Source organism: Oncorhynchus keta, chromosome 10 (assembly GCF_023373465.1).
Source record: "Oncorhynchus keta strain PuntledgeMale-10-30-2019 chromosome 10, Oket_V2, whole genome shotgun sequence".
Lineage (NCBI taxonomy): Eukaryota > Metazoa > Chordata > Actinopteri > Salmoniformes > Salmonidae > Oncorhynchus > Oncorhynchus keta.
In genome coordinates this window covers 78,184,368-78,198,167 of record NC_068430.1, presented here as the reverse complement: position 1 = coordinate 78,198,167, position 13,800 = coordinate 78,184,368, and the positions used below count along the sequence as shown (strand labels likewise).

Here is a 13,800-nt window from a genome sequence, read left to right as displayed (position 1 = left end):
GTGGGGAGGCAGGAGGAGAGGGGTTGGACAAAGAGGAAAGAGGACATGGGTTAAAGAAAGAAAATACATTTTGGGGGGGTAAAAAGTTGAGTGTAAACTTAATGACTAAAACCAGATGTAAAGTATGTTGTAGATATAGTGGAGCCATTTATCTTGAAGATCATCTTTTAGAACTAACAATCACCAAAATCAAAAGAACACAGTCAGGGAGAAGTTCAAAACCTCTCATGTCATTGATGTCATAACGTGTTTTTATGCTTTGGCGAAATGTGTAAAACTGCAAAAAAATTATCTTTAAAAACTGATATTTTTTTCTGTCAGCCTCATGACAAAACATGTAGAATTGGAAGAAATTAGGTTTAAAACAGCAACAACAAAAAAGTACCTTACCATTGGCCACACCCACTAACATGGCCACACCCACTAACATGGCCACACCCACTAACATGGCCACACCCACTAACATGCCCCCCCTCCTCTCTCCCCAACTTCAATTCAAGAGCGATAACAGTCACCACACAGAATTTGAACCTACCTCTTTCGGGGTGGAGAGCGAGACCTGGATCGAGAGGAGGAGGATGAGGAAGATGACGATGAAGAAGGGGACCTAGAGCTTGAGTCCGAGCATGAAGACCTTGTCCGATAGCGCCGGGACGACCTCCTACCTCTGGCAGGGGGACTGGGTGAAGGAGGGGAGGGGATGCAGGGGCTGGTTCTCTCTTCCTGTGTCTCCCCTGCAGTAATGGCATCCGTCCTAGAGGGGGAGCTCTCTGTAGATGGCGGAGCAGAGTCTGAGGGAAGTTGTGTCTCTGGAACAGTCCTGGAGTCCACTGGCTGCTGCTGCCGCAAATATTTCTCAGAGTTCTGTGTGCCGGGCACTGAGGAGGGGTTGGGAATTGGTTGGTGGTCGGGGAGTATGGTTTGTCTTTTGCTGCATAACATAGTAGTATTACTCCCTGGTTGATCCTGAGATAGACAGTAGTCGTGGTCCGAGGAGACAGATACTGGTGTCTGGAACTCAGGGGGGATGACAGGGGGCTTTGGGGGGAGGGGGTGGGCCTTTTTGGGTGGTAGAGGACGGGGGTCGATGATTTGGATGGCCTTGGGAGGGAGAGGTTTGGGGGTCGCCGGTTGCTTCCTCTGAGGTGCGACAGGGGTAAGAGGTTTCCAGCACGGCTGTGCAGGGGCCTGTTCCTGAGTGCTGAGAGGTTCCTGAGTATCGCAACATTCCAGAGTTCTGAGGGGCCCGGAGTTCTGAGGGGCTCCGGAGTTCTGAGGGGCCCGGAGTTCTGAGGGGCTCCGGAGTTCTGAGGGGCTCCGGAGTTCTGAGGGGTGCTGGAGTTCTGAGGGGCTCCGGAGTTCTGAGGGGCTCCGGAGTTCTGAGGGGTTCAAGTGTGTTGACAAGTTCTGGAAAGCCAGTGGGTGCTGGAAGACAGAGTTTATCTTGGGTGCTGAGGAGATAGGCACCCAGCAGTGTCAGCATCCCTGGAAAGAAAGCAACAAACCAGATGATGAACTGAAGTTCTGTTCTAAAGCATGAGAATAACCACAGCAAAGTCCTCTGAGCAACTGTGCTGACTAGACTAGAAATTAAGTCGAAGAACAGTTTCATCCCAAATGGTGCCCTATTCCCTTTATAGTGCACTACTTTTGACCAGTGCCCATATATGGCTCTGGTCAAAAGTAGTGCACTAAGGAGGTAATAGGGTGCAAGTCTCCAGGCTGAGTCCTTCCTTTAACTCACCTTCAGTGTTGTTGCTCGGCTCTTCATCTCTAACAGGGCTCCTATCTGGACTGCCTTCAGGTTCACTCTCAGTCTCCTCTTTGGCTGTGGGAAGAGACACAGACATGAAGAGGCAAGATCAGGGGTTCAATCTTAGAGTAGAAGTGCTGATTTAGGATCTGTTGTGCCTTTTTCCATCACCATGTTCAAGATGTTTTACATTTCACCTTTATTTAACCAGGTAAGTTTGTTGAGAACAAGTTCTCATTTACAACGGCGACCTGGCCAAGATAAAGTAAATCAGTGCGACAGAAACAACACAGAGTTACACATGGAATAAACAAGCGTACAGTCAACACAATAGAAACAAAAAAAAAGTCTATATACAGTGTGTGCAAATGGTGTGAGGAGGTAAGGCAATAAATAGGCCACAGTAGCAGAGTAATTAAAATCTAGCAGATTAACACTGGAGTGATGGATGAGCAGATGATGGTGTGTAAGTAGAGATACTGGTGTGCAAAAGAGCAGAAAAGTAGATAAAAACAATATGGGGGATGAGGTAGGTAGATTGGATGGGCTATTTACAGATGGACTATAGGTATGTAAGATGACAAGGACAGGGGTAGCTGGGATGTATGCATCAACCAAATCAATACATCTTAATGCAAGTCCCAGAATGGATGGGACGTAGTATAGCTGGAAGAAGAAAGGGAGAGAATTAACGAAACCCCACTGATCCCTCACTCACCTTGTGTTTCCTCAAACCGCTCCAGAAGGCTGGTCAGATCTGGGGCTTGGATTCCTGCAACGCGACCAAGAGAAATCAGTTTCTGAATGCAGGGACAGTGGCAGTTCGTCGAGGTGAACTTTCTGCTGGTCTAGTGTTCTAAGCTGCTTCCTGCAGAACACCACAGCAGCATGGGTTCCAGTCCAGAACCCTGCTATTTCAGCAGCATGGGTTCCAGTCCAGAACCCTGCTATTTCAGCAGCATGGGTTCCAGTCCAGACCCCTGCTATTTCAGCAGCATGGGTTCCAGTCCAGACCCCTGCTATTTCAGCAGCATGGGTTCCAGTCCAGACCCCTGCTATCTGGAGTACTTCTCCTGTCCTATTCGGTGTCCTGTGTGAATCTAAGTGTGCGTTCTCTAATTCTCTCCTTCTCTCTTTCTCGGAGGACCTGAGCCCTAGGACCATGCTCCAGGACTACCTGACATGATGACTCCTTGCTGTCCCCAGTCCACCTGGCCGTGCTGCTGCTCCAGTTTCAACTGTTCTGCCTTATTATTATTATTTGACCATGCTGGTCATTTATGAACATTTGAACATCTTGGCCATGTTCTGTTATTAATCTCCACCCGGCAGCCAGAAGAGGACTGGCCACCCCACATAGCCTGGTTCCTCTCTAGGTTTCTTCCTAGGTTTTGGCCTTTCTAGGGAGTTTTTCCTAGCCACCGTGCTTCTACACCTGCATTGCTTGCTGTTTGGGGTTTTAGGCTGGGTTTCTGTACAGCACTTTGAGATATCAGCTGATGTACGAAGGGCTATATAAATACATTTGATTTGAATTAGCTTTATCTGAAGAAATATATTCTCAGGGTGTAGTTTCCCCTATGTACAGATCTAGGATCAGAGTCCACTCCCCCAAACCTAACCTTAACCTGTAGTAAGTAAAATACTAAACTGACCCAAAATCAGTCAACTTCACCCTACAACAAAATATATTGTTTATATGTGTGTTATGGCTCATCTGGCTTACCTGTGCCGCAGGTGGGGGTCTGTATGCAGGTGTTACTCTCTGGAGAGGTGGACAGTCGGACACGGGGGAGGTTACCAATGGCTACCCGCTCTGCCCTCTCTATCTCTGGGTAAGGAGCAACAGCATGGGTGGGTGGATGGACTGAGGGGCTGGACGATGGACTTGCCATTACTGGTGCACTTGGGGAAAACTTGGACCCTTCTGGTACCGTCTCGATTCCTTTCCTTGGGCTGAGAGAGCGAGGCTGATCCCCTTGTTTCGTGGTCTCTGCAGTGTTTTGGGTGTGAAGTGGTTTCCACGATGGTTGTTTGGTGGAGAACCTCCGCTGGATCTCAAGGAGGAGACTGTTGCTCTTCAGGCTTGGATCCCGGTTGCAGAACACCATTTTGGGCTTGGGTCCTGGAGACTCCTGGGTGGTGGATGGAGGTAGAGATTGTTCCTGCTTCCCCTGGTTGGTCCCACAGCTCCTATCAAATCTATCCAAAGATGGACGGGTTCCTGGTAGTGGGACCAGGACAGGGTTTGGGGGGTCGCTACTGACCGCAACAGCACTCTTTTCTGGGTTAGTCCTGTTCTGGCCCAGACCCGCCACTGAGTTGGAGTTCAGGTTGGGACTTGGTAAGGGACTAGCAGGAGAGATGGTCTCAGTCCAAATAGGCTTTAATACACCAACATCATTTGCAGATTTAGCTTCCTTTGAGTTGTGTTTGGGCTTTAAAGCTGAGCTGGTAGGAGGAGTCTTAGTCCCACTTCTTACAGGCTTTGATCCATTGATGCCAATACCTTTACCAGGTTTACTGGGACAAGCAGGAGAGACCATCTTCGTCCTTGTCTTAGCTATAGGCTTGAATTCACTGACATCACCCCCTGTTTTACTTCCTATGTAATGATGTGGTGTCGTTGGTCCCCACATGTTATATTTAGGTCCTTGTAAATAGGGTATAGGAGGCAACTCCGTGGGGGTTTCAGGTAGAGAGGGCCATTTGGTGGTGTAATTCTCAGGTTTCCCCACCAGGGGTAGTCTTTGCTGACGCAGCAGGCGGTACTGCTGGAGACTGAGGGCCGGTCTGGGCTTGGACTCGCCTCGCTGTGGTGGAGGCTCCGACGACGACTTTTCTCCGGTCCTTTCAGGCAAGTCAGTTCCAACCTGATGCTGGCTGTCCTTTGAAGATGCTGCTGAAGACTCCGGAGAGGATGTGGTGAGGGAAATGGTCGTTGTTTTGGTGTTGATTTGGCTGGTGAGCTCGCTCAAGTCCGGGAGCACGTTTAAGTCAGGTTCGTCTGCTGCTGGTAGCTCGTAGGATGTCACCAGGACAGGTCCGAAGCTCACTCTTTTTTTGTTCTTGGTCTTCTGGCCTTCTGTGGGCCCGTCCCACTTCACAAGTAGACTTTTTAGTTGCTTCACTTCTTCACCTTTACTTCCCTGTTCTCCATCCCCCTCTTTCTCATCCTTCATCCCTCCTACCGAGGGACACTCGTCATCTGATCCGTCCACATCAATTTCCTCGTCGCTCTCTTCCGAACCAGGCTTTGTATACCTCCACACCTCGCCCTCCAGGGGTACACTCTGGTCCGCGCTCCGTTCCCCCAGGGAGGAGGCCCCCTGCCTGGATGTGCTGACCCAGTCCTTCCCCTCCTCATCCAGGCACACCCTCAGGCAGTAGGGGTGCATGAGTTTCACCAGGTCCACCAGGGACACTGTAGAGGAGTAGCCATGGTCCTTCTCTACAGAGTTCAGCGCTCTCACTTCTGATCGGTCGAGGGAGAGTTCTCCCGAGTCCTGATTGGTCAGATTGAAGCCGTGAGGCGGGCTGTGAATGTGGACCTTGCCGCCCCCCTCCTCCTCTCCATCGCTCCTCTGTGTGGATGTGGAAGAGCCCTGGGCTCTGGGAGTTAGCCTAGTCCTCCAGGGTCTGTCTGGAATGACTGTCTCAACCTGGAAGGAAGAACGACGTCAAGACTGTTACTCCAGCTATGCTCATAATCGCACTCGCTATTGCTCTATTTTTAATAAAGATATCATTCTCTATATTATTTTTCATGACAAACTCAATCCCATGTTTTTTGTATATAATTTCCAAACTATGACACAACCCAATCCCATACACATTTATGTCAAATTCATTATGATAGGCATTTCATTTAGTACATTAAAACGAATGTAAATCTTTAACCCGTTTTTCTTATTTGAAATCAAACCAGTTACTCCAGTGCAGGGCTTGTCCTACGGTACTCATAACCTCCAGAGGAATATTTATCTTGCACAGAAATAGATAAACAATTCTACAATGGGGTTGACAGATTTTTCTATTCATAACTCGCTTTGTTTGCAGAGGAAAAGTAAATGTTGACTGTTCCAGCATCTTCAAAGTACGCCTCGAACGAAATAGTTTTTTTTTTTTAATGTGACTGCCAATGGTCCCTCTACGGTGAGCGGTTGCACAGCTCGCCTCGGACTGCCACGCAGATGAAATATCAGCCCGCGCAGAGAAGCACGAGATTGAACTTCGCTCCACTTTCTAGAGTTTCCCCCGTTAGTTAAACACTATCAACGTTTCCCTTTACTGTGGGAATTGGGATCGAATCAACTCAATGTTAGTCACCTTCAATGCAACATACAGAAACAAAAGGAACTACGCAGGACTTAGTATGCAAAACTAACTGTGCAGGAGATGTTGTTGTAGGCAGAACGCATCGGAGTAGGATTCTATTGCATTGACATGCACCCTTACACAGACCAGTGATGTTGTTGTAGGCAGAACGTATCGGAGTAGGATTCTATTGCATTGACATGCACCCTTACACAGACCAGTGATGTTGTTGTAGGCAGAACGCATCGGAGTAGGATTCTATTGCATTGACATGCACCCTTACACAGACCAGTGATGTTGTTGTAGGCAGAACACATCAGAGTAGGATTCTATTGCATTGACATGTACACAGACCAGTGATGTTGTTGTAGGCAAAACATCAGAGTAGGATTCTATTGCATTGACATGCACCCTTACACAGACCAGTGATGTTGTTGTAGGCAGAACGTATCAGAGTAGGATTCTATTGCATTGACATGCACCCTTACACAGACCAGTGATGTTGTTGTAGGCAGAACGCATCGGAGTAGGATTCTATTGCATTGACATGCACCCTTACACAGACCAGTGATGTTGTTGTAGGCAGAACGTATCGGAGTAGGATTCTATTGCATTGACATGCACCCTTACACAGACCAGTGATGTTGTTGTAGGCAGAACGTATCGGAGTAGGATTCTATTGCATTGACATGCACCCTTACACAGACCAGTGATGTTGTTGTAGGCAGAACGTATCGGAGTAGGATTCTATTGCATTGACATGCACCCTTACACAGACCAGTGATGTTGTTGTAGGCAGAACGCATCGGAGTAGGATTCTATTGCATTGACATGCACCCTTACACAGACCAGAGATGTTGTTGTAGGCAGAACACATCGGAGTAGGATTCTATTGCATTGACATGCACCCTTACACAGACCAGTGATGTTGTTGTAGGCAGAACGCATCGGAGTAGGATTCTATTGCATTGACATGCACCCTTACACAGACCAGTGATGTTGTTGTAGGCAGAACACATCAGAGTAGGATTCTATTGCATTGACATGCACCCTTACACAGACCAGTGATGTTGTTGTAGGCAGAAATCGGAGTAGGATTCTATTGCATTGACATGCACCCTTACACAGACCAGTGATGTTGTTGTAGGCAGAACGCATCGGAGTAGGATTCTATTGCATTGACATGCACCCTTACACAGACCAGTGCACCATAACCAATCAGAGCCGCAGTAGGCCTATATGAAAATAGCCATTGCCATATATGGATCATATATGGCCACTGGACAGCACGTGCTTGTTTTGAGATCAAAACGAGAGCTGCATGTAGCCACCTGTGCACATTTGTTCATATCCTTTGCTAGTTAGTGAGTTATTAGCCCAGTTATAGATCATTTGTAGTTAACAATGGGGGCAGTGGTTGCTTCCTACAAGAGCACAAAACGTTTGCATTTCTAAACATCTTTGAAAAGCCAGTCAAGTATAGAGCATTTGCATGTCTTAAAGGGGCAGTGTTGTATTTTGAGATGGCCTTGAATGAGCCAATTATCCAATAGACAGAGGGAAGCATAATGTCTTGATTTTCTATAATAACGGTATGGGAATAATTATGTATTTTATTTTGTAAAATGGTTTCTTGCATCAAACAACATTTTTCAGTCACCTCCTTATCTGAAGGACAAGTGGATAAACAGGTTCATGTCAAGACCTACAAGTCTCATGGAATGTAGCCTATATTGAACACCACACATTGGCTGCTGCTGTAGGCTGAATGATAGAACAGCTATTTCCATGTTAAAATGTTATGGGATGCATTTGTCTCCCTTGTTTTTAAATGGTAGGCTACTCTGGTAGGCTACTCTGGTAGGCTACTCTGGTAGGCTACTCTGGTAGGCCTACATGATGATCAAATAGCCACAGTAGTCTACTCACTAACTTAAGGCTGGTACAGCCTCAGTGGTCACAATAAACGCGCGTCGGAAGTTGCACAGAATGTTCCAGTTTGCGGTCAGCAGACCTGCAACGGAAAAAAGCGAAGCGCCACAGCTAAATGACTGTTCTGCAACAGAAACAGTTTACTCCAAACGGAAAAACGTTTTGGGATCAAATCGAGTTTCTATTGGACAAATTCAAGTAGGACCCTCCCCATTTCATTATGTTTGCTTCTTAAACAGTAAACGGTTTCCGTTGCAATACGTAATAAATACACCCCAGGATAGTTACAAATAGGGTTGGAGTGAAAACCTACAGGAGGGTATCTCTCCAGGAACAGGGTTGGAGTGAAAACCTACAGGAGGGTAGCTCTCCAGGAACAGGGTTGGAGAGAAAACCTCCAGGAGGGTATCTCTCCAGGAACAGGGTTGGAGAGAAAACCTCCAGGAGGGTATCTCTCCAGGAACAGGGTTGGAGAGAAAACCTACAGGAGGGTGTCTCTCCAGGAACAGGGTTGGAGAGCACTCTTCTAGTAGTTATTTTATCATTGAAATTAACTCTGTAAACCTAGATTAACAGGAGGGATTACCAGTAGTAGTACAGCTAATCCTAATCTGACACACACACTTCCATAAAACAGAAAGGGATGAGGTTTCTACCTTTCCAACAGAGGAAGAGGGGGATGAAGTTGAAGAGGGGGTCTTTATGGAACGAAAGAGTGCTTCTTTATCAGGTGGAGACCGTGTTAAACTCAGCAGCCGCCTCAACTGGAGAAACACACCAAACAGGAGAAATACAGTAATTACAAAACAACAATCACATTGTTCTCCCACAGACACACCATTTTCAGCATGACTTACAGATAAAACCAAAATAAAAGTGGTACCCCTGATTCTCATCAAAACAAGAACACCTGGGACTGTTTTCACACAGCGTCTCAGAGCAGGACCACTGGTTACTCTTAATTCTCAATTAATTCTGAATCACACACACAGACCCACACTTGGTTTTTACCCACCGGGGAGTTGTCCCGTAGCCTCTGGTCAGAGAAGAGCCCAGTGTCAGGCAGGGTGTCAAAGGGAGACAGGGTCTCATCGTCAACACTGTCCAGGATCTCCGTTAGAGCTGTCAACAACGTGGACTCACTCTCCTCATCCAGTCTGCTCCTAGTCTAAAAAAAAACAAATGAAATAAATTGAATGAATTAAAAATAGTACAAATGGCATCTCTCATTTCTGTGACGGGAAACAATAGTTGCAGAGGAACAGGCAGAGTGTTTCTAATTGGACAGGAACAGGCAGAGTGTTTCTAATTGGACAGGAACAGGCAGAGTGTTTCTAATTGGACAGGAACAGGCAGAGTGTTTCTAATTGGACAGGAACAGGCAGAGTGTTTCTAATTGGACAGGAAGAGGCAGAGTGTTTCTAATTGGACAGGAACAGGCAGAGTGTTTCTAATTGGACAGGAAGAGGCAGAGTGTTTCTAATTGGACAGGAACAGGCAGAGTGTTTCTAATTGGACAAGTTCATGTAAACCAGGAGTTTTTCTGCACACGACTCCAAACTGACAGTAGAAAATGCAGGGGACCCACTTGGCAACATGATATTCCCTAGTTAACGCTGTGTGTCGATATTTCCTGCACTTTATGCCCCGCAGGCTGTCCCAACCCATAATAATGACATGAAAGAGCATTCTAATAGTGTAAAAGGCCCTTAGTCGACACTAAAATGTTGTACTCTATGCCCATTTCAAGATTTTAAAAATCTTAATTTGTTTGATAAGATCACACATTTTCTCAGGGGACCCCAGATTGGGTCCCGACCTGAAGTTTGGGAACCACTGATGTAGAACCGGTCTCAGACGGGAACAGGGTCTACATCAGGGGTGTATTCATTACAGAAACCGTTTAAGACCCAAACTGTAGCACGTTTCTATTGGACTAATTCAGGTAGTTCCCTCCTCGTTTCATTTGCACTCTATTTAAGAAACGTTTTACAACAGAATCAGCGTAATGAATACGCCCCAGTATATCTGAATGTTGGCCAACATATCATGTCCTGATGCTGACCTCTGCAGCTACGGCGGAGTCTTCAAACATAGCCAGGATGGAAGGGTCCAGGCAGGAGTGAGTGTCCATTTCCAGATCACTGACTTCCCCTTTACCCAGGACAGCCTGTAACAAGCAACAAGATCAGAAAGGGAGAACAAGTTCAATCACGAGTCAGGCAAATAGGCTGCCCAATTATTGGGAAAAAGATCTGATTTGATTGGTCAAAAGAGCAAAGCAAAAATGGGCCTCCTGTGTAAACGCAGCCTACAGAAACAGTTGCTCGATCATAAGTATTTTTGTGATTCCCCGCATCCCATCTCCTCATCTCTTTCCCAACCGTATTGGAGGAGAAGGTCCAAAGTCCCTCCCTTCTGACGTTCTTCCTCCAAAGAAATACGGGGAATTTGTTTACTTTGTCAAAGAGGAAGGACGGGGGGAATATTGAGAAATCTCATATGTTCTTCTTTAATGTATTTACAGAAAGTGGCAAAGAGGAAGGATTGAGAAAGTGGCAAAGAGGAAGGACACTGGGGGAATTAAGGAAAGATTGAGAAAGTGGCAAAGAGGAAGGACGGGGGAATTAAGGAAAGATTGAGAAAGTGGCAAAGAGGAAGGACGGGGGGGAATTAAGGAAAGATTGAGAAAGTGGCAAAGAGGAAGGACGGGGGGAATTAAGGAAAGATTGAGAAAGTGAACACATTTCTCCTGAAAGACACTTGAGGAACATAACTCAAAGGGCAGTCTGAATACAATAAAACAAGCAGCTAGTCAATAGTGTTTGTTGAGGCTGCGTTTGTATGCTTCCTCCTCCCATCAGAATGAGTGTGTCTGCATGCCATGTTTTCAGACTGTTGAAGAGCAGAGCCCTGACGCGGGGGCGGAGGAGGGAAATGTTCAGACAGTCATTCCCACACTTCAGTTTGATTTATCCAACGAGGTGTAAAAACAGCAGCACAAAGTGTCTCGCATCATAAGGACATGCGTTGTCTTGTCATAGAAAGTGACAGTTAGTCCATGAGGCTGCGTTTGTATGCAGTGTGTCTGCATGCCATGTTTTCAGACTCTGCACTCTCGGAGGAGGGAAATGTTCAGACAGTCTTCCCACACTTCAGTTTGATTTATCCAACAACAGGCCGTTGTCTTGTCCTCCCTGACAACAACAGGCCCCTCCCTGGGTGTGGTGGTTGTTGCTGGGACACTGTCTGTCTATAATATGATTATGGGGCAACGTCCCAAAAGACACCCTATTCCCAAATGCAGTGCACTACTTATGACCAAGGCTTATAGATCCAAATGGAGCTTTCTTGAGAAACGTGATTAGTCACAAGCTGAATCCCATATGGCATCCTATTACATATGAAGTGCAGTGCACTACTTTTGACCAAGGCCAATAGGTCTCTGGTGAAAAGTAGTGCACTATAGGGAGTAGGGTGCCATTTGGGAGAGTTCCCAGTCAGTGTTCTCTTCTCAGAGTCACCCAACCAATACGTGTGTGGGAGATGAGAGCAGACAGTGAACAGTAACAACGGGAGCATTGTAAAATGTGCAGAAAGGGGAAAACAGAAAAACGTGGCTTAACGTTATTTGTTATTTATTATTATTGAGCCCATTCCAAATGGCACCCTATTCCTTATATAGTACACTACTTTGGACCAGAACCCATAGGGCCTCTGTACTAATCCCTCATTACCTCTCAGGAAACATCATCTATTTTAATTGAGCGGGATAGTATAGTAGTACAAAGAGGTGCCTGACACTCCTATTAACGTCAATGGTAGGCCTATACAATCACACTTGCTACAACTGTTTGCTGTTTGCCACAAGAGTAAAGCGGCTGTTCGTTCAACAAAACAAGACCCTGGGTGTGAGACCAGTGTTGACAGGTGTGAATGATATATGGAGGATGTTAACTGAAATGGGTGGTACGCAAAGGCAATCTAAATGCAATGATATAAAAACAATGAGTAAAATACGGGTGCATTTTAGAGGAATTGGATGTACTTTTGTATGAGCCCATGGTTGACATAGGTAGCATGCCAACACTTGGACCGTACCCGTTCCAACATTACAAAAGTAATGTGTCCCCCTGTCTGCTATGCATGGGACAGTGAGTGTGTTCCAGTACTTTGCTAAATATCCATATCGGCAGCCACGTGAATGCAGAATATTCGAAAGAATAAACTCAACAATTTAATCTGATTATTTGCTTTTGATTGACGCCAACCGACAATTCATTGTTGCCAGCTTCCGGATACCCAACACGACCAGTCTTCAGAAGGTGTGCGAGTCCAGCAACTATGAACGTTAGCAGCAGACAGAACATCGCTTTTTCCGAGTAGAGAAGAAACTTTGCTGACTCCCCATTGAATTATAGCACATTCAACTTACTGTCACGGCAACTTAGACAGGTATTACTTTGCAGAAAGCCAATAAGATTATTTTATGCCGAACTAAATCGTGAAATAAGGGAGACAAAGTTAGTTACTTGTGTCACCAGCAGTTATTTTCCCATGCCGCCATGCGATTCGCAGCTAATGTTAGCTACTACTAGCCGTTCACATCCACGTGTAGGCACCGCGTGCTGGTTTGCCATTTTTCGTGTATGAAAAAGGCCAAAGACAAGTGGTACAAGTAATTTTTATTTTGCCGCATGTATGCAGTAAACGTATGTATCAAAGCCGTACCTCATTGAATGTGTTTGCGGTCAGAAAGTCCATGTTGCCGGTGATTATAAGCTCATCTTTTCCACGCCACTGCGCCGCCATTTTACAGATCCTCACATGGCTTCGTTCAGCTATAGCTAGGAGCGTTGCCATTGGTCAGCGCACAGACACGTGGTCGCCAGCACACGGAGGTTGCCGGTAAACGCAGATCTGGGATCAATGTATCTTGCTCAAATCATAACCAAGTACTGTTTTGCAAGTAACAACAAAACTGACCGGAAATCAGATCGTCATCCGATTCGCTTTGGTCTCTGCAGAAAGCCCCAAATTAAATATCTTTGACATGTCAAATGCTATTGCTGTCATGCACCTGCACAGTAGTTACCTTAATCATGTCAAAGGCAACGCATGTCATATTGCCCGAAACGAAGAACGGATTGTATACCTGTCAAATAATTGTTTTCTAGTTTTATGAAGTTTGACTCAAATACAAAAAGTGTATATAGCTGAGTCAAATCTGATATTTTTCCTGGAGTCTACACAGACAAAAAGCACATGGAATCAGATATTTCAAGCCACATTTTGAAATCACATAAATCTGATTCCTGGCCATGTGACTTGTCTGAAAGGTGAAATGCCCTTAAGTGGTTTCCAGACTGTGATTTAGCATATATTGTTGCTTGCTAGCTACTCTGTTGACAGTTTGAAAACAACATCTGGTAGCTCACACGTTTGTTTATTGTTTGAATGCTTGAATGTGCTAGCAAGCTAAACAACTACCTAGCTAGCTAGTTAAATGCCCGTGGCTAGCCAAAAAGGACTCATTTTGAAAGTTGGATCATCTTATCCTTTGAGGCTTTAAAAGTGTTCTTACACTAAGATTTAAAACATTCAAAGCAACTGTGGGAGACTTTCATATCAAACATTAAAAGCAACTGGGGTAGACTTTGCAAGCTACAAAACAACTTCTGATTGAGAGGAAGAATGGGCACCACCACCAATCAGCCTATGCCCCTGCACACACCCACCATGACAACTAGAGTAGCCATGTCAGTCTGAACACATCTGACATTTGAGCATTAAGGCAC

At 45.8% G+C, this 13,800-nt stretch overlaps 1 protein-coding gene across 2 annotated transcripts; it reads right to left on the bottom strand.

Moving 5' to 3' along the window:
* Window positions 1–515: 515 nt before the first annotated feature.
* LOC118370576 (peroxisome proliferator-activated receptor gamma coactivator-related protein 1-like) lies at window positions 516–13,130 on the bottom strand. Of its 2 annotated transcripts, none has more exons than XM_052528642.1 (9): window positions 12,734–13,130; window positions 10,068–10,172; window positions 9,018–9,170; window positions 8,659–8,766; window positions 3,480–5,415; window positions 2,472–2,525; window positions 1,745–1,828; window positions 1,299–1,485; window positions 516–1,246 (listed from the first exon to the last, which is right to left on the bottom strand). In XM_052528642.1, the coding sequence occupies exons 1-9, from the start codon at window positions 12,863–12,865 to the stop codon at window positions 532–534; spliced, it is 3,474 nt and encodes a 1,157-aa protein (XP_052384602.1). In that variant the 5' UTR covers window positions 12,866–13,130; the 3' UTR covers window positions 516–531. The 2 variants fall into 2 exon arrangements, with proteins under 2 accessions (XP_052384602.1, XP_052384603.1); XM_052528643.1 differs by having other exon boundaries at window positions 1,353–1,485; window positions 12,734–13,128.
* Between the last annotated feature and the right edge of the window lie 670 nt (window positions 13,131–13,800).